We start from the raw sequence: 23,394 nt of genomic DNA on the forward strand, positions 1-23,394 counted from the left end.
GCCTTGAGTTTTTGCCATAAACTCAAAATTTCCACTCTCTTATCCTTTCAACTTGATAATGTAGACATCTGATATTTTTATATTATGTAACATACATTACTCCAATAGTTCATTTAAGTCTGTATCAATCCAGATACAACCCACTCTCGAATTCTATATTCTCCAATAATACTTAAATCTTTTTCAATCCAGATAAGACACTCTCTGTATTTTTTTAGTATGTATCGTTCAGATACAACTCGCTCTTGAACTTAATGTCTGACCAATAATGCTTTAGTCTGTATCAATTCAGATACAACACTCTCTGTATTCTTTTGTATGTATCGTTCAGATACAACTAGCTCTCGAACTTAATATCTGACCAATAATGCTTTAGTCTGTATGAATTCAGATACAACACTCTTTGTATTCTTTAGTATGTATCGTTCAGATACAACTCGCTCTCTAACTTAATATCCGACCAATAATACTTCAGTCTGTATCAATCCAGATATGACACTCTTTGTATTCTTTAGTATGTATCGTTCAGATACAGTTCGCTCTCTAACTCAATATCCGACCAATAATACTTCAGTCTGTATCAATCCAGATATGACACTCTTTGTATTCTTTAGTATGTATCGTTCAGATACAGTTCGCTCTCTAACTCAATATCCGACCAATAATACTTCAGTCTATATCAATCCAGATATAACACTCTCTGTATTCTTTAGTATGTATCGTTCAGATACAACTCGCTCACGAACTTAATGTCTGACCAATAATACTTTAGTCTGTATCAATTCAGATACAACACTTTCTGTATCGTTCAGATACAACACGCTCTCGAACTGGATGCTCTCTACACGAGAAATAATACGTGTCTAAACGTAATAAAGCAAAGATTCATATCCAGCTGATCTATATTTTGGGTTTTATAGTACATGTTAATAATAGAAACTAAATTGTAGTTAAATCAATAAACGTAGTTAAATTATGATGAACGCAGTTAAATTAATGAACGTAGTTAAATTAATGAATATAGTTAAATTAATGAACGTAGTTAAATTAATGAACGTAGTTAAATTAATAAACGTAGTTAAATTAAGGAACATAGTTAAATAAATAAAGGTAGTTAGGGTACAGATAAATATATATATATATATATTCACTTTGGGTATGTTCAGGTTTACAAAATATCGGGTTTATTACTATATTTATTACACTTATATTATCAGACTGTTGACATAAAACGTCACACCTAGCGCAGGACTTTATTTAGTAAATTTTAACATCAATATAGAATAGAGTTAAAACTGCAACAAAAAAATACAATTAATTACATAATAATGATAAAACAGACTTAATGTTATATTTGAAAGGATACCCACAAAGGCGGGTAACAATACTCTAGTAGTCTTCAAGTCACACACTAATAATAGAACAAAGTAGTTGAACATTTATATTAAAGAGAAACAAAATGAGGAATAAATAACTAAAGTCAAAAGACACAGATTTGGCACTCAGTGATGGGTTACTCCTTTGGCCGGATACTCCTTGGCTGGATACTCCTTTGGCTAGATACCTCCTTTGGCTAGATACTCCTTGGCTAGATACCTTCAACATGGTATCTCCTCAGGGCTGCGTATCTCCTCAGGCAACATATCTCCTCAGGCCAATTATCCCCTCAGGCAACATATCTCTTCTGGCACCATCCTTGTTCTGGTAACAAATCTTCTTCAGCATGTTGTTTTCCCACAGCTCCAATCCGTCCAAGCATTTTCTATTCTTTTGGACTGACTGCTTCTTGCCACTGTGGGGAGTTGGCGAATGTCTTCATCCTCTCCTTGTGAGAGCTGGCGCACAACTGGCTTCTTTCTCTTTCCCTCTTTGTGTTCTGAACCCAGATCCCGCCAATTCTTAATTCTGGCTGGTCAACCCCTGTAGGGGGCAACACTAGATAAGGCGGCTGGAGCAGGGAGAGGGGGGGCCAGGTTTGGGTTGATTTGTCCTGAAGAATTTTCCATGCTCTATACCTATCCTCAGCAGGGAGGGGGGTATGGTTACATTAAAGACATAGAGGTATTTGTTTGGATTTCTCAGAAAGAATTTTGTATAAAAAAAAAAAAAATAATTGAATATGAAGAGGTTTGCTTTAACTGCATTGATACAATTACTGAAAATGAAGTAATGGAGATGTTATTTTATTCCTAATAAAGTGACATTTTCTTTAAAGCAATTCAAAATAGGAAAGATTTTAAATCACATCAATAAACATATTTACATTAGCCGAAAAAGTCATAAAAACAAATGTGAATGAGTGTTTACATAATTATAGAAATATTGTTTGTTAGATCGTTAAAAAATAAAAGGAAAACTAAAAAGAACGAACAAATATAAATAACGGAAATTTTTATGGTTTCGAGTGTCCACATTTGCGTTTTCTGAAAATAAATTTAACCCCTTCCATTTATTATATAAAAGTACAACTTTAATTAACAACAACATAGGGCTGGGCACGTACCAACTTTTTCTAGCAGTTTTGTTAACGGCAAGTTCCAACCGTTATAATATAAAAATTTCAGGTAGTCGTTAATTTCAAAGGTAAGAATAGAACGTTCGTTTCGTTAACGACATTAACCATTTTTTTAATTTACTCTGAGTTAACGATCTCAATTTTATTAATGACTTTACAGGAAAATTTTCAACTATCGTTAACAGCTCCAGTCCTTAGCGGTCTAATCAACGAGGTTATAGTGTATGAGTGATTATGTACGCTAATCCTTTTCTAGATTTATAGGCCATAAACTATACCGACAGCGTACTGCATATTTGTTTATTATAAGTCAATTCTGGCCTAACCTAATCCGTTCTAACCTAATCCGTGCCGTTTTTCTTTTTCAACTTTTAATTTTTTTTAAAATGGCTAATCCGGTTTGTTAACGGTTTAGAAATAACGGCTTTTGCTGTTCGTTAAACCTCTTTTCTGTTAATTTTTGAAAACCTGCGTTCCGTTAACGGAACGTTGTTCTGCCCTACGTACACACCGTCAAAAGTGATGACAGCTATAAGTTAACAAATATTTAGGTTATCTACCGTTAATGCCGTTAAAAAGATCGAGATCTTTAACGAAAGGCAACTTGATTAACGAACAGAAAAACCATAGAGAAAGGAAACGAAGAGGTAAAGCTTACCTCAGATGTACACAACCGACCTCCCTATTAATTAATTAATAGAATGGTCTATCAATGTAATCCGAATATTTCTAAATTAAGGATCTGAACATAGATTAATAAGAACGCAGATAAATCATTAGATGTCGTCTTTGTGAGATTTATAGGTTTTTCGCTCACAATAACCCTGAGGGTGAGGCCGAAAGGAGTTACGCGCATGCGGCGTAGAATAGGCTCTCTCTCTGTCTTGTATTTCAACGCAGCATGCGCGTAATTCCTTTTGGCTTCTGCCTCAGGGTTATTGTGAACGAAAAACCCCTAAATCTTGTAAATACGACATCTAGTGTTCTATCTGTGTTGTTATTAATCTATGGATCTGAATATTAATATCCTGACTCATCTCTCTGAAAAGTGTTTGGTCAGCAAAAACCTGGATAGTGGATACACGACCTAAAGCTGACCAGCTTTCATTGGAGGGGGGGGGGGAAGGGACTTTCTTTTTTTTTAATTAAAAAGTCTTTTGTATATTTAGTTGTTTTATGTTTTTTCTTATATTTCATAGTTTTTTTTGTTATAATTCCTCTCCCCCCTTCGGAGGGGGGGGGGGGGGAAGCCCATCCAGGAATAAATGATGATGGGTCAGCATAAAGGATCCAGGTTTAGTCGTCTCCAGTAGACCACTCCGGTTATATCTACATAGTTCAGGTAAAAGATACAGGCAGATTTATAGTACATCATTTAAAATTTTAGCTTGGAAACTCAGCTTTTCCCCAAGTTTTCCCTTTTGAACCAGACTAAGAACTTTCCGAAGTTCTACCAAGTTCCCCAATCAAAATTTGAGGCAAATCTGTCCAGGGGTTAAAGCGTTATGCTCAGACTTCCAAACAAATATGCAGAGATTACTACCTTACATACATACTAGCTTGGGAACCCAGCGTTGACCAGGGTATTCATAGTTCCTCCCGCCGTTCACCCGCACTTGGTCGATTTTTACCAGGAAAATAAATTTTGTCTACAAAAGTCGACCCACTCAACTTAGAATCTCAATCCAAGCTAAGTGGTTCTTCCGATTTCCATAATCAGAATTTTAGGCAAATCAGTCAAGGGGTTACTGAGTTATGATCAGACAAACACAGAGAGATTAAAACTTTACACATATATAAATATATATAGATATAGGTACAGAAGGATTCATTCATCTTTGGAAAAGGAAGACGAATGTTAGACTCAAATTTATGATTTATATACCCATGTTTTGGAGGGTTTTCTGATCAATTATGATTTATATACCCATTATTTGGAGGGTTTTCTGATCAATTATGATTTATATACCCATTATTTGGAGGGTTTTCTGATCAATTTTGATTTATATACCCATGTTTTGGAGGGTTTTCTGATCAATTATGATTTATATACCCATTATTTGGAGGGTTGTCTGATCAATTATGATTTATATACCCATTATTTAGAGGGTTGCCTGATCTATTATGATTAAAATACCCATTATTTGGAGGGTTGTCTTATCAATTATGATTTATATACTCATGATTTTGAAGATTGTCTGATCAATTATGATTTATATACCCATGATTTGGAGGGTTGTCTGATCAATTATGATTTAGATACCCATGATTTGGAGGGTTGTCTGATCAATTATGATTTATATACCCATTATTTGGAGGGTTGTCTACAAAAGAGACTTGTGTGTATTTCTTGAAATAACAGCTTTAGTCCCTTTAAGAAATGATATATTTAGATATTTCTGCAGTATGGGAAAGGGAGAAGGAAAGGGAAAGGCTGCTGCCCACTTTGACGAGGGAACCCTGGAGGTGTACAAGGAGTGCTTCAGGCTCATGGACATCGACAAGGACGGGGTCATCAACAAGACAGATCTCAGGTACCACGAAATACTGACAAAGGAATTGAGTCTTTGCAACAAACTCTAATTTCCTAATCCCTATATCTGTGCAACCCAATGTCTTAGGCCTTAGGTATTTCAAACGATGAATTCTATTTAGATAAATAATCTAAGTTTGAAATATCAAAGGTTTTCACCATCAGATTGAAGAGATAAAGGAATTAGAAAATCAGAGATTGTGTCAAAGACTCAATTCATTTTTAAAAGTGTTAAATTTTTACATTCATTTAATACATTCATTTAATTTTGATCGAACAGTTTTTCACAATCTTAAAGGCTACATATGTAGCTTCATTTCTGAAAGTTGCAATTCAGGAAAGGTTAATGTTTTATTTCGTTAACCCTAACAGGTTGGGGGGTGGGGCGTTTGGCACCCCCTCTGTAGTTTTTTTGTCCTAGCACTCTCATTTTTAACACTATCACCGTGAAATTTTGTGTGACTTTTAATGAATAGTAATTTAAAGGATGTTTTGAAAACAATATTTTTTTTTTAATTTATAGGGTAGGGTACAGTGCGGAAAAAAGTCCGGTCTGTGAAAAAAAAAATCTAAAACGTACCCCCAGGCTATACATAGGTTCAGACCCCCCAGCGTGTATAGGGTTTAGACATCATATTTGCATTCTGTTTTTTTATCAAGTGTTTGAAAGTTGACAAATTCACTATTTACCCGAAAAAAAAAAGTTTTTAAAAGCTATAGTTTGAAACAATTTTGAATTTTTAAAATATTATCCAACAAAGAAATCTACTTTTTGGCTAGGGCTGCCTTCGACAACGTGGGGCGGTTGGTGATGGACGACGAGTTGAACCAGATGTTGAGTGAGGTGGGAGGACCCTGCAACTATGATAACATGATCAAGGTAAAGGTTGAAAAAGTGGAATATTTGTCGTCTTCGTCAGATAGTGTATATTAAATTTTCGCGCGCCCTTTTGCCTATAAATATTTTTAGCTGCTGTTGCCCTGAAAGTCGGCCAACTCAAATCATTCTCAATTGTGGACAAATTTTCCTCTTTCAATTGGCTCATTTTCAAAAAAAATTGTTTTTTTAGGAGTTTTTTATTTAATTTGGATGTTCAATAAACTTTCCCTGGGGTTATGTGAGGTCCCACACAAAATTTGGGCCCAATCGGTTTAGCCGTTTTGACGTTTATTGGATACAAACAGACAGACAAACAAGAAAAGTATATATATAGATAAATCATATATCTTTGCAACTTATTGCCATAGACCTTTGATATTTCAAATTACAAATTCTGTTAGATCAAATAATCTGAGTTTGAAATATCAAAGGTTTACACCATCAGGTTTCAATAGGAATTAGAAAATCTAAATTGCAAATAAATAAATTTTTACTCGACATGCAATGATAGTTAAATAGTTTCCAAAACCCTAACTTCTGACGATCTTAAAATTTAGATGTTTGAGGCCAAGATGGCTGGCGGTGTAAACGATCCTGACGATCTTATTGTTTCAGCATTCAAGGCATTTGATGAAGAAGGTGACAACATATTATGTTTTTATTGTATTTATCTGTCAATAAAGAGATTTAACCCCCCCCCCTAGTAAAAAACAAAACAAAACAAAACAAAAATTCAAAAATATATCAAATACAAAATACTAAACATATAATTGTCAAGGTTTTATTTTTTTCAAATATTGTTTTTTTAAACTGTTTCAATGATTTAGTAATTGTAGGGATATGGAGTTAAAAAAGCATGGGATTAGGATTTCAGCCGTTTTTTCAAACATTATCAGAAACAAATGTTGTCTGAAATTTGGTCTAATAGGTTGCCAAACCAAATGTCAAATTTGGTCTAATAGGTTGCCAAACCAAATGTCAAATACGACTTTCAAGTCCTCATTCAAATCATTTATATTCCGGTTTATTTAGAACATGACTGTATCTATAGCATTCTATTTAAATATAAAGGGACTTGATTTTAAGTGACTCTTAGTTCATTCAGAGATGAAAATGTCCGATTCACAAAGGTACCCTTGAAACCTTTATCTGGTTTGGTCGTTTTTTAAAGTTTAAAAGTATTTAACTCTGATAATTCCTATATGTTTTCCTGAAGTAGAAATTTAAAACATTCATATCTTATTCATACTTGATAAGACAACTTGCTTTTAAGGGTACCGTTGTGAATTGGGAATTGTCATCTTTCATAAGAGGGTCACTTGTAAGTGCGCGTACAGTCCCTTTAATTAGTTTGTTTTTAATTGTTTAGTGGAGGAGAAGATCAAAGGACAGATGGTGAAACGACATATTCTTGATTGTGAACATTTTAAACATATTCTAACAACGTTCGGGGATCCCCTGAACGTGGATGATATGGACGATATCTTCGATGAGTTTGATTTTGATGACAATGGTGATATTCTGACCAAGGTGGGTTCACTTTTTTCTTACATTTTTTATATTAAAGACTGCCCTGAGCTGAGAGAATTTAACTGAGGCGCGTACACTTTAAATGTGCGATAAATACGTAATACGATGGTCTTAATCATGTAATATAGATGACATCGTAAGACATTTAACTACATCAATTCCTGTTAACTTTGTGACATACGATATTAAATAAAGTATGTTCTATAGAGTATCTCCGTACTGTTTGCTGCGTAAGAGTAAACCTTAAGCCCTGTTTTTATAATCAGGCGGCTTTAATTTGGGATCGATTTATAGCTTGTCGTATAGCTAGGTTTGTGTCTTTGTGTGGCATTTATAGCACTGAAACCATGTGTTGATATAGCCAGGTCGGATTGCCCTCATCATTTAGGATTGTCATTTAGCTTGTGCTTGTGTCCTTGTGTGACATTTAGAACATTGAATCGTCCCCATGATTTGGTATTGATATTGATAGCTTATTGATAGCTAGGCTTGTGTCCATGTGTGGCATTTAGAGCATCTGATAAGTAACTTGGTTTAATAGCTACGCTTGTGTTCTTGTGTGGCATTTAGAGCCGGGGATTCAGTCTTGGTTGAACACTGTGTTAGTAGCTGGATTTTGACAGCTAAGCTTGTGTCCCGGTGTGGCATTTAGAGCCTGGGATTTAGTTCTGTTTGAGTTTGATCACGGACGGATTGTACCTGGATAGATACTTTTTGAGAACTTGTTATGGAGTAGGGGTTTACTACACACTGTACTCCCAATACGAGGACTATTTTATATAATGTATCCCTCTGTAAAGTTCTAAAATACTCCCTGGTTCCTGAGTAGTCTCCTGAAGACATTAATTTTATCTTTATTCTCCCCCATCCCTTCTCCCCTAATTTAGTCTTATACTGATCCCCCCCCCCTGCTTCATTGGAGTTGCGGGAAGAGTTGTCAAACACTTGTATGATGAATATTTAACGTTGATTGTCTAACATGTATAATGTAGTTTAGAGAAAGAATAGTGAGGTGAGGGCAATTGTATGTGAAAGAGAAATAGTAATAAGGTTAAATTTGAAAACAAATGGCGCGAAGCGGCAAGAAAACTACTGTTCAGGGGAAAAACAAACGAGCTCATTGTCAACCTACCACACATGATTGTAACCTTTGCCCGAAAATTCCAGGGGAGGCAGGGTGCTGTATATAGTTTCTGATTCTAGGGGGAGGCAGGGTGCTGTATATAGTTTCTGATTTGTTTCAAAGATGCTAAAAGAAAATCTTAAAAGTGTTCTTTTTACAGCTGTGGAGCACTTTTTGTTGGATTCTCACTGTTGCATAGCAAAATTTTTTTACTTCGACTGCTCATTAATTTTCGCTGGGGGTAATGGGAGAAACTAGGAAAAATTTGAGCCAAATCGGCCCAGCCGTACTTTGATGTTTATTGGATACAAACAAGTATACATACCCTTTTCTCTTTTTCATGCGTCATAAACTCTAGCTTTAACAGAACTAGATATGAAGACGCACTTGCCACTTATGTGGACGCACATTAAAGACACCCATTTTAACGCTCTTTTTATATAAAGTGCTTTTAAGCGCGCACTAAAGTGTGATGTACATCGAGAAATAGTTTTACTGCTCACTTAATAAATCACTTGTTAATTGTTATAGGTCTGCTTACTCTGCACAATTGTAGTATTAGACTATTCAAAGTCTAAAAGTCGTCTTCCTATTCCAGAATTTCCTATTCCAGTGTACATATAGCTATATATGTACATAAAACATGACACCTTTATAAAAATACTAACTTAGGATTTTTAAACCATGCTAAGAAGTAAGAATATTCCTGTGGGTCTTCCAGGTTCCCCAAATAAAATTTGATGCAAATCGGTCTAAGGGTTAACGAGTCTGTTTGTTTGTTTGTCCGATCATAACTCAGGAACCCTTTAACTGTTTTGCATTTTGACCAAGAGGAACTCATTAGAACCAGCGGAATGTTCTTAACTTGGTTTAAAATGTTTAAGTTGACCGGGTTAAATAATTTAGAGAAAGTAATATTTTGTTAAGTCTGTTGTTGATCTGTTTGTTGCTGGAGCTATGGATGAGAAGAAGGAGGAGGAAGAGGAGAAGAAGGAAGGTGAATCTGCTGAACAAGGAGAAGGTGGTGAAGGAGATGATGGCGGTCAGAAGAAGAAGAAGAAGAAGAAGAAGGCTGCAAAGTAAACAATGGAATGTTAATTTAAATTTTGTTCGAGGAAATAATAAATATATTTGTTAATTCAAATTAATTTCTGTAATAAGAGCCTCATTATGTAGACGAGTTTAATTCATCAAACGAAACCTAAAAGCTTTTAAAAATTTTATTTTTATTTTCATCTTTTTCGGGTTTGAGAATTTATAAATGAACACCGAATCAATTTCAAGCATTCGATTTGTCTGTCTGGAAAACTAACATTTTACATAAACTAACATTATACATAAAATTCAACTTTTAACTTTGAAGACAATATGTTCATTGCTTAATTATATATCATTGAACCGTCATAAACACAGCATTTTTAATGAACAATAATATCTGGAAACAAATTATTTATTTTAATAAATTTGTTAAATAGCAAAATTAAACATGAGGCAGATATTGTTAAATAATTTTTGAATGAAGGTGCAACTTGCCAGCATGCATGTATTAAACAACTTTCGTTGTTTTTTAAAAATTTCAAAAAAGTGTCCTATTCGGATCATTTGTTTGAAGGGACTTTCGGCGTAATTCCATGTGACCCTGTATTCTAAAACAGTCCTTTTTATCTTTTGTTTGAGAACATTTTATGACATATTCTGTTTTTCTAGCCAAGAATTTTCAACTGCAGTTCTTCTATTGAAGTCACCAGCAGATTTATGCAGCAGAGACTAGGGGAAAAATACGAATCAGAGAAAGGTTTTAATGGAACCATTGCATGTAACTCTATAAATGTCCGGGTCACGTGAAATGACGTGAGTAGTACCCCTTTAATATGGATTTAAGAATATGGTGAATAAGAAAATAACAAGAATACAATGCAATAAAAAGATTTTTTTAAAAGAAACAAGAAAACTCAAATGCTCTCGAATGCATTTTAATAAACAATTTGCACCCTAGCGCCCCCCCCCCAGTTACGACCCTGAGAACCCTGACTTCTAGAATTGGACCGAAAAATCAAAATAACCTATTTATTTCTGCTGAGTTAGATATCTGTCGAGCAAGGCCAATAAGCCTAGTCTACGATGTTGCCTCTAGAAATCCGGTCCGGTCCGGTCTATAGGCACCTGTGTGAGAAGGCGGTCAGGGCCATGAAACCTAGGCTAGTGTGTTGGAGAAGGGGCAGGGCATAGAAAATATTGCTGTTGTAACTTGTAGGTCTGGTTAGAAACTTAGAAAGTCAAACACTGTTGCTTTTATAGGCAATTTAGAATGCATGCTGGGTCAAAAACCTTAGCTTAGGCTCGCGCGCACGGTTTTCTTACGGCGGACAGGGTTAGTGCGCTCAACGGGACTCTAGCTGCACTAGATTAAGAATGTTTCCAATCAAAGGTATCTTAATTAAAAAAACAGTATTTCAAACGACATTTGAATTTACAGTAAACAAAACTGTTAATACTCTTAAACACAAATCTATCAGAATTTTACCAATTACTCCTTGTAACTGAAGCTAGAAACAATCACATAACTGATTTAAATGTTTATGTCCAAGGCTACAAAAAAGTATGAATGAGTTTGTAATGTAAAACTAAAACTCAAGGTGTTGACACAACACTTTAAAATCGTCCCGGACTCGAAAATTGATGCATAATTTTTATAGATATCTGATGGATCTTTGAGCTTAGGACCTCAGAGTAAACTTGGTAAACTAGGGGTTCTGATTAATTGTCAAGAGAGTCCTTACTTTAGAACCTATTTTTACCAATATAAATGTAAATTTGTCAAATTTTCTATTACTAGCCTTATAGGGCGCTTCGCGCCCATCTTCTAAATTAATTGTGAACATGTTCTCTTTGTGTACATCGTAAAACTAAACAAAAATAATTCGCGGATTTTCACAAAAATTTCGTGGATTTTCGACATTTTCAAAAATTTAATGAAGATCGAATTTTGATGGGGACAAATATTTGAAATTTTGATCATTTATAAACATTCCCTGTGGTCACGTGATGTCCCACAAAAAATTTGGGCCCGATCGGTTCAGCCGTTTTGACGTTTATTGGATACAAACAAACAAACAGACAAACAGACAAACAGACAGACAAGCCAAACTTATATATAGATTTCTTTTTTGTTGGTCTGTGTATTTTAGATATTTATGTATGGAGGATCTTTTACGATATTTTTGTCAGATTTTGAATGAGATCAAAATATAATTTAAAATATTTCGATACAGACTAAAGGTTAGTCTTACTTGCAGGGAGAAAGCGATTAAAAAAATATGGAGTTCAAAGTCTTTTGTGGATTAAACAATGTCACAAAGTATAAAAACATAATTGGAGGAATACGTGAACTTTTTTACATGGGTTAGATGGGTCGTCTTTATTCAAATAGGTTGACAATTTTTTTACATTGTAATGTAACCTTGAATTTTAATCATTAAAATGATTTTAAGCGTAATTTCAAGTGACCCTCTATACACTTATTATCTATATATATCTGATTATCATTTTGGAAAATATTGGGGGTTTTCTAAGGCTATAAGTATTCAATTCTTAAAATTCCGGAGTGACCGGCAAAGTATGTTGGTTGAACTGAATATGCAGTATTGTATAGAGATTTTTTTAGGACCCTTTTGTGACATATAAAACGTTTTAATATTGTATAATTACTGGGTTTGAGTGCAAAGTCGACGTTCAAAATCATCCATTTGGGTGGTTACGTCTTGAGAAATTAAATTACGACGACAAGAAATGTAAAAAAAATTCTAAAGTAAACCAATTAGTTATTTAGGATCAGGTTTAGAAAAAAAATTAACTATGATCATCGAAAATGAGTAATTTTATCCAGTTATTGGTTTTTGAAATGTCTTATTATTTCAAACATTTTCTGTAAATTTTTTTTATTAAAAATACGACATTTAAAGAATTTAAAGAAATCTGCGAAAAAATTCAAAATAATGATGAAAAAGAAATAATAGATTCTAACAAAGACTTATTGAGAAAATTACAATTGAGAAATATTTATAATAATAATATCGAACTAATATCGAACTAATATTGAACTAGTTTCGAACTAATATTGAACTAATATCGAACTAATATTGAACTAATATTGAACTAATATCGAACTAATATCGAACTAATATCGAACTAATATTGAACTAATATCGAACTAATATCGAACTAATATCGATCTTACATCGAACTAATATCGAACTATATACCTAGCGTTATATTCATAATTTTAGAGGTATACCTAGCGTTATATTCATAATTTGAGAGGTATACCTAGCATTCTATTCATATTTGAGTGGTATACCTAGCATTCTATTAATAAATTGAGAGGTATATCTAGCATTCTATTCATGATTTCGAACAAAATCTTCATATTTTCTAAATGCTTTTGGTACTTTTATAATCAGGAACAAAGGAACTGAGTTTTTGCCACAATGCCTTAGAATCTTACCTCTAGCTATAGCTTCATAACACAATGTCTTAGATCTATGATATTTAAGACTTTATTTCTGTTGGATGAAATAATCTTCGTTTAAAGTATCAATTAGGTTCACACCATTTGGTTGCAAAGATATAGGGATTAGAAAATTTTATTTTGGGGCAATCAACCCCAATCTGTGTTAACTGTGTATCTGACTTACAGGGTGAACTCTATGTATTGTATCTCTAGTGTTGTGTGATTGTTGCAGCATATCGAAGCACAATTCATCAGTTTAAAGGGTGAACTCTATGCATTGTATCTCTATTGTTGCAGCATATCGAAGCACAATTCCTCAGTTTACAGTACGTACTCTATGCATGGTATCTCTATTGTTGTGTACTTGTTGCAGCATATCGAAGCACTATACCGCAGTTTAGAGTGTGTGCTCTATGTATTGTATCTCTATTGTTGTGTGCTTGTTGCAGCTTTCGGAGCACAATACCGCAGTTTAGACTGTGTGCTCTATGTATTGTATCTCTATTGTTGTGTGCTTGTTGCAGCATATCGGAGCACTAACCTGCAGGGCATTGTAGTCAGCGCTAGAATCATTTTTCAACCTATTCTTACAATTTCTTTGTATCGCTCTCCTCTGATTTGAATCTGTAGATATCTTCAGCCTGCATATTCAACTTAAAAAATAAAGGGATGGTCACAGAGATGGGCCATAACCCGCCCCCCCCCCCCGGCCCTAAATTCCTGAAAACCCTAAATTCGGGAAAGGAATTACGTCTTTGTCCAAATCTCAACCAGGTTTAACTCCCCGGTTCTAAAGGAAACACAGTCCAACTGAAATTGCTCAACTCGTATAATCGAGTACCAAAGCTTTCTTTCAAGCTTTCTTAAACGCATGACATCACATTTATGGAAATGGCGAAGTTGGAATGGGTTAATCACATTACAAATTGGCGTAGTTACTATGTGAACGAATGACAACGTATATATTACATTGTTTTGATACAATTATGTTTGTTGGATGCTGTTATTCTTTTGTATGTACTATGAGAAAAAAACTTTTCTAAAAAAATAAAACTTCTATTTTTCTGTGATGAACGGAGAAAAAATGCAATTCATAGTACAGGGGAAATTAGTTCCAGAACTAGCAATTGGCCCATTTATAATTTTTGTGTTCAGTGATTTATTTTGTAAGTTATGAAAGTTAGTTTTGTTTTGAATTGCGGATTATACTCAAAAACGGGAAAGTGGGTTTCGTCTCGAAAATACTACAATGTTTCAAATTCAGAATATGTTCAAAAATGAAAAACCTGACATTGTCTTGAAACGCGGTTAAGAGAATTGAAATAAAAGAACTCCTTTTATAATTTTGATTTTAAAAAGTTTTAAATTGTTTAATTGTTGTCCTTGTCATGTTTAATAAAATATTGTTAATAGTTTTTATTACTCTGGATATGGGCCTGGATCCAAAAAACCCAGTCTTTCAATTTCTAATACTCAGTGTCAGTATCTTTTGGAAATTTTTTTGTAAAAAACTCTGTATTGTCTGTGAACCTGTATAATTTAAGAAACTCTGATGAATATTTTATCCCAAGAGTTGATAATGAATCTTTACGTCGATTTCCTTTCTTTGATTTGCCTAAATGTTGGAACAGTTTAGCTCTAAATAATCCTGAAATTTCAAGTATTACTAATAAAATTTCTTTTAAATCTACGATTAAAAATCATTTGCTGTCAAAGAGTGACAATTTTATTTGCAACAAACTATTTTGCTGGTCATGCTCTAGTTAATCGTCATTTTTTATACTGCATACAAATAATTTTTCTTTCTATGACAATGGATTTTTAAGTCAAGCAATTTGCATTTTTTAAAATCCTTCTTATAAAAATCAGTGCTCTGGCATTGCTTTTTTTGGAAAAGGTATTGTTAATGGGTGGAACTTAAACTTTTGCTAATTTTTTTTGCAACGCAAAAAAATTAGGAATGCAATAGTTCCTGGCGCCTCTGTTTCTGTTTTCTGCCTATTGTCTCAAATCAAGAACCAAATTTATAACATGTTAATTGAGCAAATCTGACCCTGTTCCTCCGTCTTCTCCAAACCCAGTCCCACGACGTATCACATCAATTCAGTTCTAATTGATACCACGGTAAACTGCCAGGAGACCAACCTGAAAACAGCTCTGCTATGGCTGCTCTCCTTCCGTTGATAATTAATAAACTAATAAATATGTAATTTTTATGCAAAAACTGTCATTTTCAACGGAAAAATAAATTATTAGATTAGATTAGATTAGTGTTAGAAATGGGCCAAGTGCTAGTTTTGGAACTAATGTCCCCTGTAGTATATGATTGAATATGTAACCGTCTGGGGAAACAAAATATCATTATCTCTCAAATGAAACTTAAACAATAGATTTTATCTCAAATTGTTCAAAATATGTTGTCAGAGATTTAGAGGAACCTTAGGAATCCAATAATACAGGGTTATCCACAAAGGATGAGACTGTAAAGACGACATAAAAACCTAAATTATGCCGATTCAAACTTGATTGTTGGTTTTTGACTTCAATTTAGTATTTTGATGGTTTACTAAATGATTAAGCTGAAAAATAAGCTAGTTTTGGCCTGCAAGGAACCCTGAATGTAAGAAAAGAGACTAACGAATTCTGTACAGTCGTCTCTAAAGACTTTTCCTCTGTGGGTATCCCAGAATATAAAAAATACAGTTTTTTTATCGTGTAAATACAGGGTGTCTTCCTTCTCGTATTGGATCGTGCATTAGACCTCTAAATTGTGTATTTTTGACATTTTTCAGAAAATTTCAAAGATTTTTAAAAAGATTATATGAAAGTTGCATAGAAGAATGGTATTATTCTAGGAATAAAAATAAACGTTTAAACGGTAATATCTATCAACAAAATTCAGACTGTTATGAAAAGTTGCATTAAGTTTTAAGTCATCAAGACTAGGTCGGCTTTAAAGTGTCACCACGCTTTAGACTTTGCTTTAACCTCACCAACTTACAATTTTATATTTTGTAGCTCTGCACTTGAACATTTTAGAGCTATAAAGCGCCTGTTTTTAGCTCTAGCTTACAGGGGTAATTCACGGGCAGCCGTTATAGTACATTTCAATTTCCGAGCCGGGTCAACCTTTCCGGCCCCAGTTTGTACTGTGTCGCCCGGACATTGGACAAATAAAGCAGACACTCAATAGGACATAGCCGGTGCAACAAGGTTGACGCGGTCAGACTTTAGGTTGAATTTACTTTTACTAAAGGGTCAGGGGTCAGGTCAGGTCAGGTCAGGTCAGGTCAGGTCAGGGGTGCGTGAATTCTCATCAAATTTTGAGTGAGACCTTAGACCCTATGGATCACTGTGCGATTAGCCCCAATTTTTTTTGCATGACGTATGTTTTTGGCCCTCGATCTTAAAAAATTCATTTTTTTTATTATTAGAAATTCACCTGTAAGAACTGTAAGAACTGTAAAAACGGTCAATCTTCTAAAACTGTGGCGTTGAAATCACAATTTTGAAGCTACAAATATTTCCAGAAAATCTAATATTAATGCAATACTTTCCCACATTTTTATTTTTATATTCTAAACTCAGACCAACATGTAACATGAGATACTAACAAACAAACAATAATAGACAAATATCAACAAATTAAAACAAAAATATACAAAACCAACATAAACAAATACATACAAACAAACAAACAAAAACAAAGAAAACCAAAAATTAAGATAAATAACGAATTTTATTTGTGTAAGGTTTTTATTCAAAAAATCGTTCTTGAAAACCTTTACAGCTCTTAAACTGTATGTTTACAGTTGTGGCGTGATGTTGCAATGTTGCAGAATATTCTATGATATTGTGTATTTTTGTATATTTATTTTGTCAAGCCTATTTAACAAATAATTATATTATGACTTATGATGGTTTCTGGTGAAAGCTTATTTTCAGTTTTTAATCGTTAATATAGTGCTTATGAAGTGAAATTTCGCAAACATTTTGGACCAAAAAATTCAAATTTTGAGCAAAGAAAAAAATACGTTTTTTAGTCTAGGTTACTCCCATGAGTACCCATGAGGTTCCTCAAAAATGTTCAGCCGTTTGGACAACTATAAATATTTCTATAAAACTAAAATTAAAAACAAACACTTTGCATCTTTTAAATATTCATATCCAGGGCTACAAAATAATAAAGGGGTTGGGTAAGATTAAACTAGGGGCAGCGGCCTGGCAACACTTCAATGTCGGCCCGGTATCAGTAGTTGTTGCTGATTTTTCACTGCGTATATCTTGTATTCCGTTGATCAATAAATATCATTTTTTTACTAAACATTAAAACATCGGCAATAATAATTACCCAGCAAAAAATATAGATTTAAAGATTGCATTTTTGCAATTCTTGGCTAGTCCGAGGTGTGCAAAACTTTGTGGTGAGTAAATTAATAGTTCACGCTGATCTAAACTGCTCCTCCCCCTCCCACCCCAGCCTCCCCCCTCTCGTTAGAATTCTTAGAAGAATTCACGCTGATCTGGATGCCCCTGGACCTAATTGTCAACCAATGTAATAGTTTTGAGCATTTCTAAATTTTATTGTGAAAATAATAATTTGATCCCTCGCCTCAAACTCTAATTGTCGAATTGCTTAACTTTTGCAACCAAATGGTGTAAACCTTTAATGATTTTACCCTCTAACAGAATTCATAGATTAAAATATAAAATGTTGTGCGAATGTTCTACATTAGCCGGATTTATGCAGCTCTGATTAGCTAGACGAAAGCGAGAAAGTCATTATTGTTAATTGTGTTCAGGTTGCAGCGTTATGTGCACTTTTTTCGATATTTTCAAAATTTAAATTGGCCGTTTATTTCAAGAGATCCTTCATTAAACCGTTATCTGAGTATCAATAGTATCATTGATAAAATATCGTCGTTTAAACGTGTTGACAATTTCCTTCATTGTCTCTGTAGCAGAAATACCAGTTTTTCTAAACAACCACAATCGAAAATAGTCAATTTTCACAGTAAAAAAAGAAAATATCTTATTTAACCGTGATTAGACAATATGTTAAAGGGTACCGTTGTGAATAGGACTTGACACAATTTAACTGAAATGATACTTGAAATTACATTTTCAGTTTATTTTGACTTAACTCATGTTTATGCATTTTTTTTTTTCATATTATTTTATTTTTGTATTTTGCATGGCCACGAATTGGATTGTACAAATCCTATTTTTATTTTGTTTTTACATCTTTTCACTTCGTTTTTCCCTATAAATGTGTTTTTTTACTTAACAATTATTGTATAAGATTTCTTATTTTGAAAATATTTTTTGTTTTTATTGAATTTGCTCCGGATCTATTTTCATGTTAAACTCAGCCGTTGATTTCAATTTTAGAATTCTTCTCCGTTTTCAAGAATTTTATTGGTCTCCTTTCTCCTTATTTTTGAATTCGCCCAAAGAATTTTATATTGTCAGATTTCACTGTTTTCGTGATCTGTGAAAGAAAATTCAGTCTTTGCAACAAACACAGATTTTTAAACTCCTATCTTTGAAACCCAATGTCGTGGAACTTAGCTATTTCTATATCCATGCATTCTGTTTGATAAAATAATCAAAGTTTAAAATATATCAAATGTTTACACTTTAAGGTTGCAAAGATCTATGGAAAAGAAAATTTGAGTTTGTGGAAAAGGCTCAATTCCTTTACTAAAGGCTCATCTTTATAATCTATATATATTTTTCTTATACATAAAACATCAATCAATCAACATTTTTGTTTAGGACCAGTTTTTAACACTTTTTGTTTCTCATCTTCTGTTCATGATCTTGGTGGTTATATAATCTGTAGAAAAAATGTCGTATAAGTTTATTTGTAGTTTATTGCTGGGATCTGGGATGATTACCGGGACACAGCGTCAAAAAAGAGAACTTTTAAGATTATAAGAAAAGTGTTTAATTTGAAAGGACAAAATTAATTTCAGAATTTTTAGCTGTCGATGTCAAAGGACCAGTTTTGCTTTCACATTTTATTTGTCGCCCTGTCCCTTTATGGCTGAGACTATTATGGTTAGAATTGTTGGAATTTATCAAATATTTTCTCTTGTTTTCCAAACAATTGCGCCCTAAACTCTCAAGTCTCAGTCGTAAATTGGAGCCAAGAGTGGACAGACGTGATAGAGGATCTATATCGCGCATACACGCAAGGTGTAGTCAGCGCGTTTACGTGTTTCTTGTGAAGGCGTTTGAAGGGCAGGTTAAGACCTTACTTACCAAACAATTACAAGGTGTTCCAGAAAAAATAGAGTATTGATCTAGTTTTTCATCTATTGCGCGAGAATATTAAACGATTTTTGATACAAAGGGAAACTATTACATATTAAAGGGAGTTAAAAAATCTATAATTTTGTTCTTTGTTTTCGGGGGGGGGNAGTTGGATTGAAATCTCATTAAAACAATTTTCAGTGTTCACGATACAGGAAATACATATGTTGTATTTTGATTCAGATTTCTCGCATTACACGGCAAAAATATGCGTCTTTTGGCACCCAAGAAATTGGGAATTAACTTTATATAGTTTCAATTATTTTGTATCCTTATTTTAAAACTAATATTATTTGATCTAACAGAATTCATAGTTTAAAATATATGTGGTCTACGACATTGGATTGCAAAGATATAAAGATTAGACAATTAGAATTTGGGGCAAAGACTCAATTCCCTTTAAAAACGAGGCAAGGACAATTTTATTACTTAATTTATCGATAATGGTTCCTGCTTTATTTCACAACTAGCTTGGCAAGCCAGCTCTGTCTGGAGTTTACCATGTAAAAGTCAGCTCTGTCTGGAGTTTACCATGTAAAAGTCAACCTGTCGTTCTACCAAGTTCCCCAATTAAAATTAGAAGCAAATCGGTCGGGGGGTTTAAAGGTTATGATCAGACATCCAAACATCCAAACAAACACCCACACAGAGATTACTACTTTATATATATGTATATATGCTATGTACATATTTGCGTGATAGTGCGTAATAATAGTTTTGGAATTCAAACGTGATACAATTTTTGTTCTTTTTCATCTAGGTTGGTTTCTTACAGTCTAGTTTCTGACATGTCTAGTTTCTAACATGTCTAGTTTCTAACATGTCTACTTTCTAACATGTCTACTTTCTAACAGTCTAGTTTCTAGCAGTCTAGTTTCTAACATGCCTGGTTTCTAACATGTCTAGTTTCTTACAGTCTAGTTTCTGACATGTCTAGTTTCTAACATGTCTAGTAATTAACAGTCAAGTTTCTAACATGTCTAGTTTCTAACATGTCTAGTTTCTAACATGTCTAGTTTCTAACAGTCTAGTTTCTAACATGCCTGGTTTCTAACAGTCTAGTTTCTTACAGTCTAGTTTCAAACAGTCTAGTTTCCAACAGTCAAGTTTCTAACATGTCTAGTTTCTAACAGTCTAGTTTCTAACATGTCAAGTTTCTAACATGTCTAGTTTCTAACATGTCTAGTTTCTAACAGTATAGTTTCTAACAGTCTAGTTTCTAACATGCCTGGTTTCTAACAGTCTAGTTTCTAGTATTTCTAGTTTCTAACATCTATAGTTTCCAGCAGTTTAGTTTATAACATGTATAGTTTTAACAGTCTAGTTTCTCACAGCCTTGTTTCTAATATGTCTATTTTCTAATATGTCTAGTTTCTAATATGTCTAGTTTCTAATATGTCTAGTTTCTAATATGTCCAGTTTCTAATATGTCTAGTTTATAGATCTAGTTTGATTACAACATAGTATGGCTGTAGATTAGATTAATTGACATTATTACTGAGTGCAAGGTCAATTGCAAGGTAGTGTGGGGGGGAGGAAATCAATTTAATTCCAAACAAATCATTCAGATATTACAAACAATATTCATCGGTTATTTTCGACGCATTCGTATAAAGTTGATACTTCATAATATTTTTTACTCGTTTCATTTAACTTTAAAGGACGTTTATTTGTCCGCTAGGTATCACTTAAAGAAAGAGGAGGGGTAATATCATTTTTTTTATAGGAAATTAAAATCAGTTTGATACTTACCGAAAAATAAGAAAGGAAATGCATGACTGAACAATATTTTGGCTTGTATTCATATTAAACTTTTTGTCTCTCTATCTTCATTTTAATTTTCAAGTCTTCTTTTTCTTTACTTTCTTTTTTTTGGATTGGTCATGCATGACTTCCACCTCGTTTTTCGTTTTTTCTTCCTTTCTTTCTTTCTTTCTTTCTTGCTTGCTTTCTTTCTTTCTTTCTTTCTTTCTTTCTTTCTTTCTTTCTTTCTTTAATTCTTTCTTTCGTTCTTTCTTTCTTTCTCTATTTCTTTCTTTTTTCTTTTTTTCTTTATTTCTTTCTTTTATACTTTTTTTTTCTTTCTTTAATTCGTTATAATTGTCTTTCTTTTTTCTTCATTTTTCGTTCGCTCTTTTTCTTTTTTCTTCTTTTTTTCTTTCTTCCTTTCTTTCTTTTTTTTCTTCTTTTTTTCTTTTTTTCTTTCTTTCTTTCTTTCTTTCTTTTTTCTTTCTTTCTTTCTTTCTTTCTTTCTTTCTTTCTTTCTTTCTTTCTTTCTTTCTTTCTTTCTTTCTTTCTTTTGTTCTTTCATGGTTCAGTTTAAGGTAATCAGTTGTAAAGATAACATTTATAAAAATTTTGAGGTCGAACTCTTTCCTGCTTTACAGGTTTCTCTTTTACAGTGATCCAGACAGATATCATGCATAAACTTTTCAGACTCAACGGTTAATTAGGGGTCTTGGGTAAAATCTGTAAGGCTTAACTTTGTAACCCAATTTCACCCGATAGATGAAAATATTTCGTGTTGGCTATTTAATTTTTTTGTTGGACTTCATCAATCTTTTTACAGTCTGTACAGCGTACAGACAAGATGTACAGAGTACAGACAGGATGTACAGAGTACAGACAAGACGTACAGAGTACAGACAGGATGTACAAAGTACAGACAGGATGTACAGAGTAAAGACAGGATGCACAGGGTACAGACAGGGTGTACAGAGTACAGACAGGATGTACAGAGTACAGACAGGATGTACAGAGTACAGACAGGATGTACAGAGTACAGGCAGGATATGCAGAGTACAGACAGGATGTACAGAGTATAGTCAGGATGTACAGAATACAGACAGGATGTACAGAGTACAAACAGGATGTACAAAGTACAGACAGGATGTACAGAGTACAGACAGGATGTACAGGGTACAGACAGGATGTACAGAGTAAAGACAGGATGTACTTCGTTGAAATTAGTTTACGTGACTCGACCTACACGGCCTTTATGTACCATACCACCATGCTATACTTTCTTGCAGCCCTGGAAATGCACATTTCAAAGCAGAAATGCACGTGTTGCTAATTTAAATATTCAGGCTTCTTTTGCAAAAATCTGATCGTTTTTGAGTAAGAATATGCAGAATTTAGTGTACAGTGCTTTGTTATAAAGAATTAACCCTGAACCGATTATCTAAACATGTCAACATAAACTATACATGTCAACATAAACTATAATTAAAGGATCATATGGTATTAGGCTTAAGATTTAGAGAATATTTTATCTTTTCAATTTATAACAATGATTTAGTTTGTCTGTCTGGCTGTTTTTTATCGTTTTTTTCTTCTAAAATCGTCAGTCCGATCGGGCCCATTTTTTGTGGAACTTTAAAGGATTTTTTTGGAAATCCACAAATAATGATAAAAATTAATTTCCAAAAAAATAATGCAGTTTGAAATAGATAATTTTAATACGGCAATCTTTTAAAAGTGACGACAGAAACTACAGAGGAAAAACTGCGTGCTTAAATTAGCTTAGAATGAGCGTTGTATGATTGTAGAATTTTAATTTTTGCGTGCATATCTTTTATTCAAATTCTTTGTTCTTCTCAACAGACAATTCAAGCGTTAACTGTTATTTTTATCTGGTTTAAAGTCAGCGCTTTCTAGATTCGTTTTATTTACAATGGATTTAGTCAGTGACACCCTGTAGAAGGAAAGTATGTGACACCCTCTAAGATAAAAGTTAATGACACCCTGTATTAGAAAAGTTAGTGACACCCTGTAATAAGAAAGTAAGTGAAATCCTGTGGAAGGAAAGTCTGTGACACCCTGTAGAAAGAATGTCTTTGACATCCGGCCCTGTAGCAAAGTATGGTCACACTGTGACACCTTGCAGCAAGATAGTCACCCTGTGACACTCTGTAGCAAGATAGTCACCCTGTGATACCCTGTAGCAAGAAAGTCACCCTGTGATACCCTGTAGCAAGATAGT

General features: G+C 33.6%; 1 protein-coding gene across 1 annotated transcript; it reads left to right on the plus strand.

The window, feature by feature from the left end:
• Window positions 1–3,769: 3,769 nt before the first annotated feature.
• On the plus strand, window positions 3,770–9,729 carry LOC111698234 (myosin regulatory light chain 2). Its single transcript, XM_023468517.1, has 6 exons — window positions 3,770–3,857; window positions 4,909–5,049; window positions 5,829–5,928; window positions 6,486–6,567; window positions 7,298–7,458; window positions 9,509–9,729. Exons 2-6 carry the CDS (start codon window positions 4,922–4,924, stop codon window positions 9,662–9,664), a joined length of 627 nt encoding a protein of 208 aa, XP_023324285.1. The 5' UTR covers window positions 3,770–3,857; window positions 4,909–4,921; the 3' UTR covers window positions 9,665–9,729.
• The last annotated feature ends 13,665 nt before the right edge of the window (window positions 9,730–23,394 follow it).

The sequence above is a fragment of the Eurytemora carolleeae genome, unplaced genomic scaffold (assembly GCF_000591075.1).
Source record: "Eurytemora carolleeae unplaced genomic scaffold, Eaff_2.0 scaffold319, whole genome shotgun sequence".
Lineage (NCBI taxonomy): Eukaryota > Metazoa > Arthropoda > Copepoda > Calanoida > Temoridae > Eurytemora > Eurytemora carolleeae.

Excerpts from the sequence above, each read along its gene's own strand:
- LOC111698234 (XM_023468517.1), top strand. The coding sequence starts at position 4,922 with ATGGGAAAGGGAGAAGGAAAGGGAAAGGCTGCTGCCCACTTTGACGAG. Across the intron at positions 5,929-6,485 it reads ACTATGATAACATGATCAAG|ATGTTTGAGGCCAAGATGGC; the intron begins GTAAAGGTTGAA and ends CTTAAAATTTAG. Across the intron at positions 6,568-7,297 it reads CAAGGCATTTGATGAAGAAG|TGGAGGAGAAGATCAAAGGA; the intron begins GTGACAACATAT and ends TTAATTGTTTAG.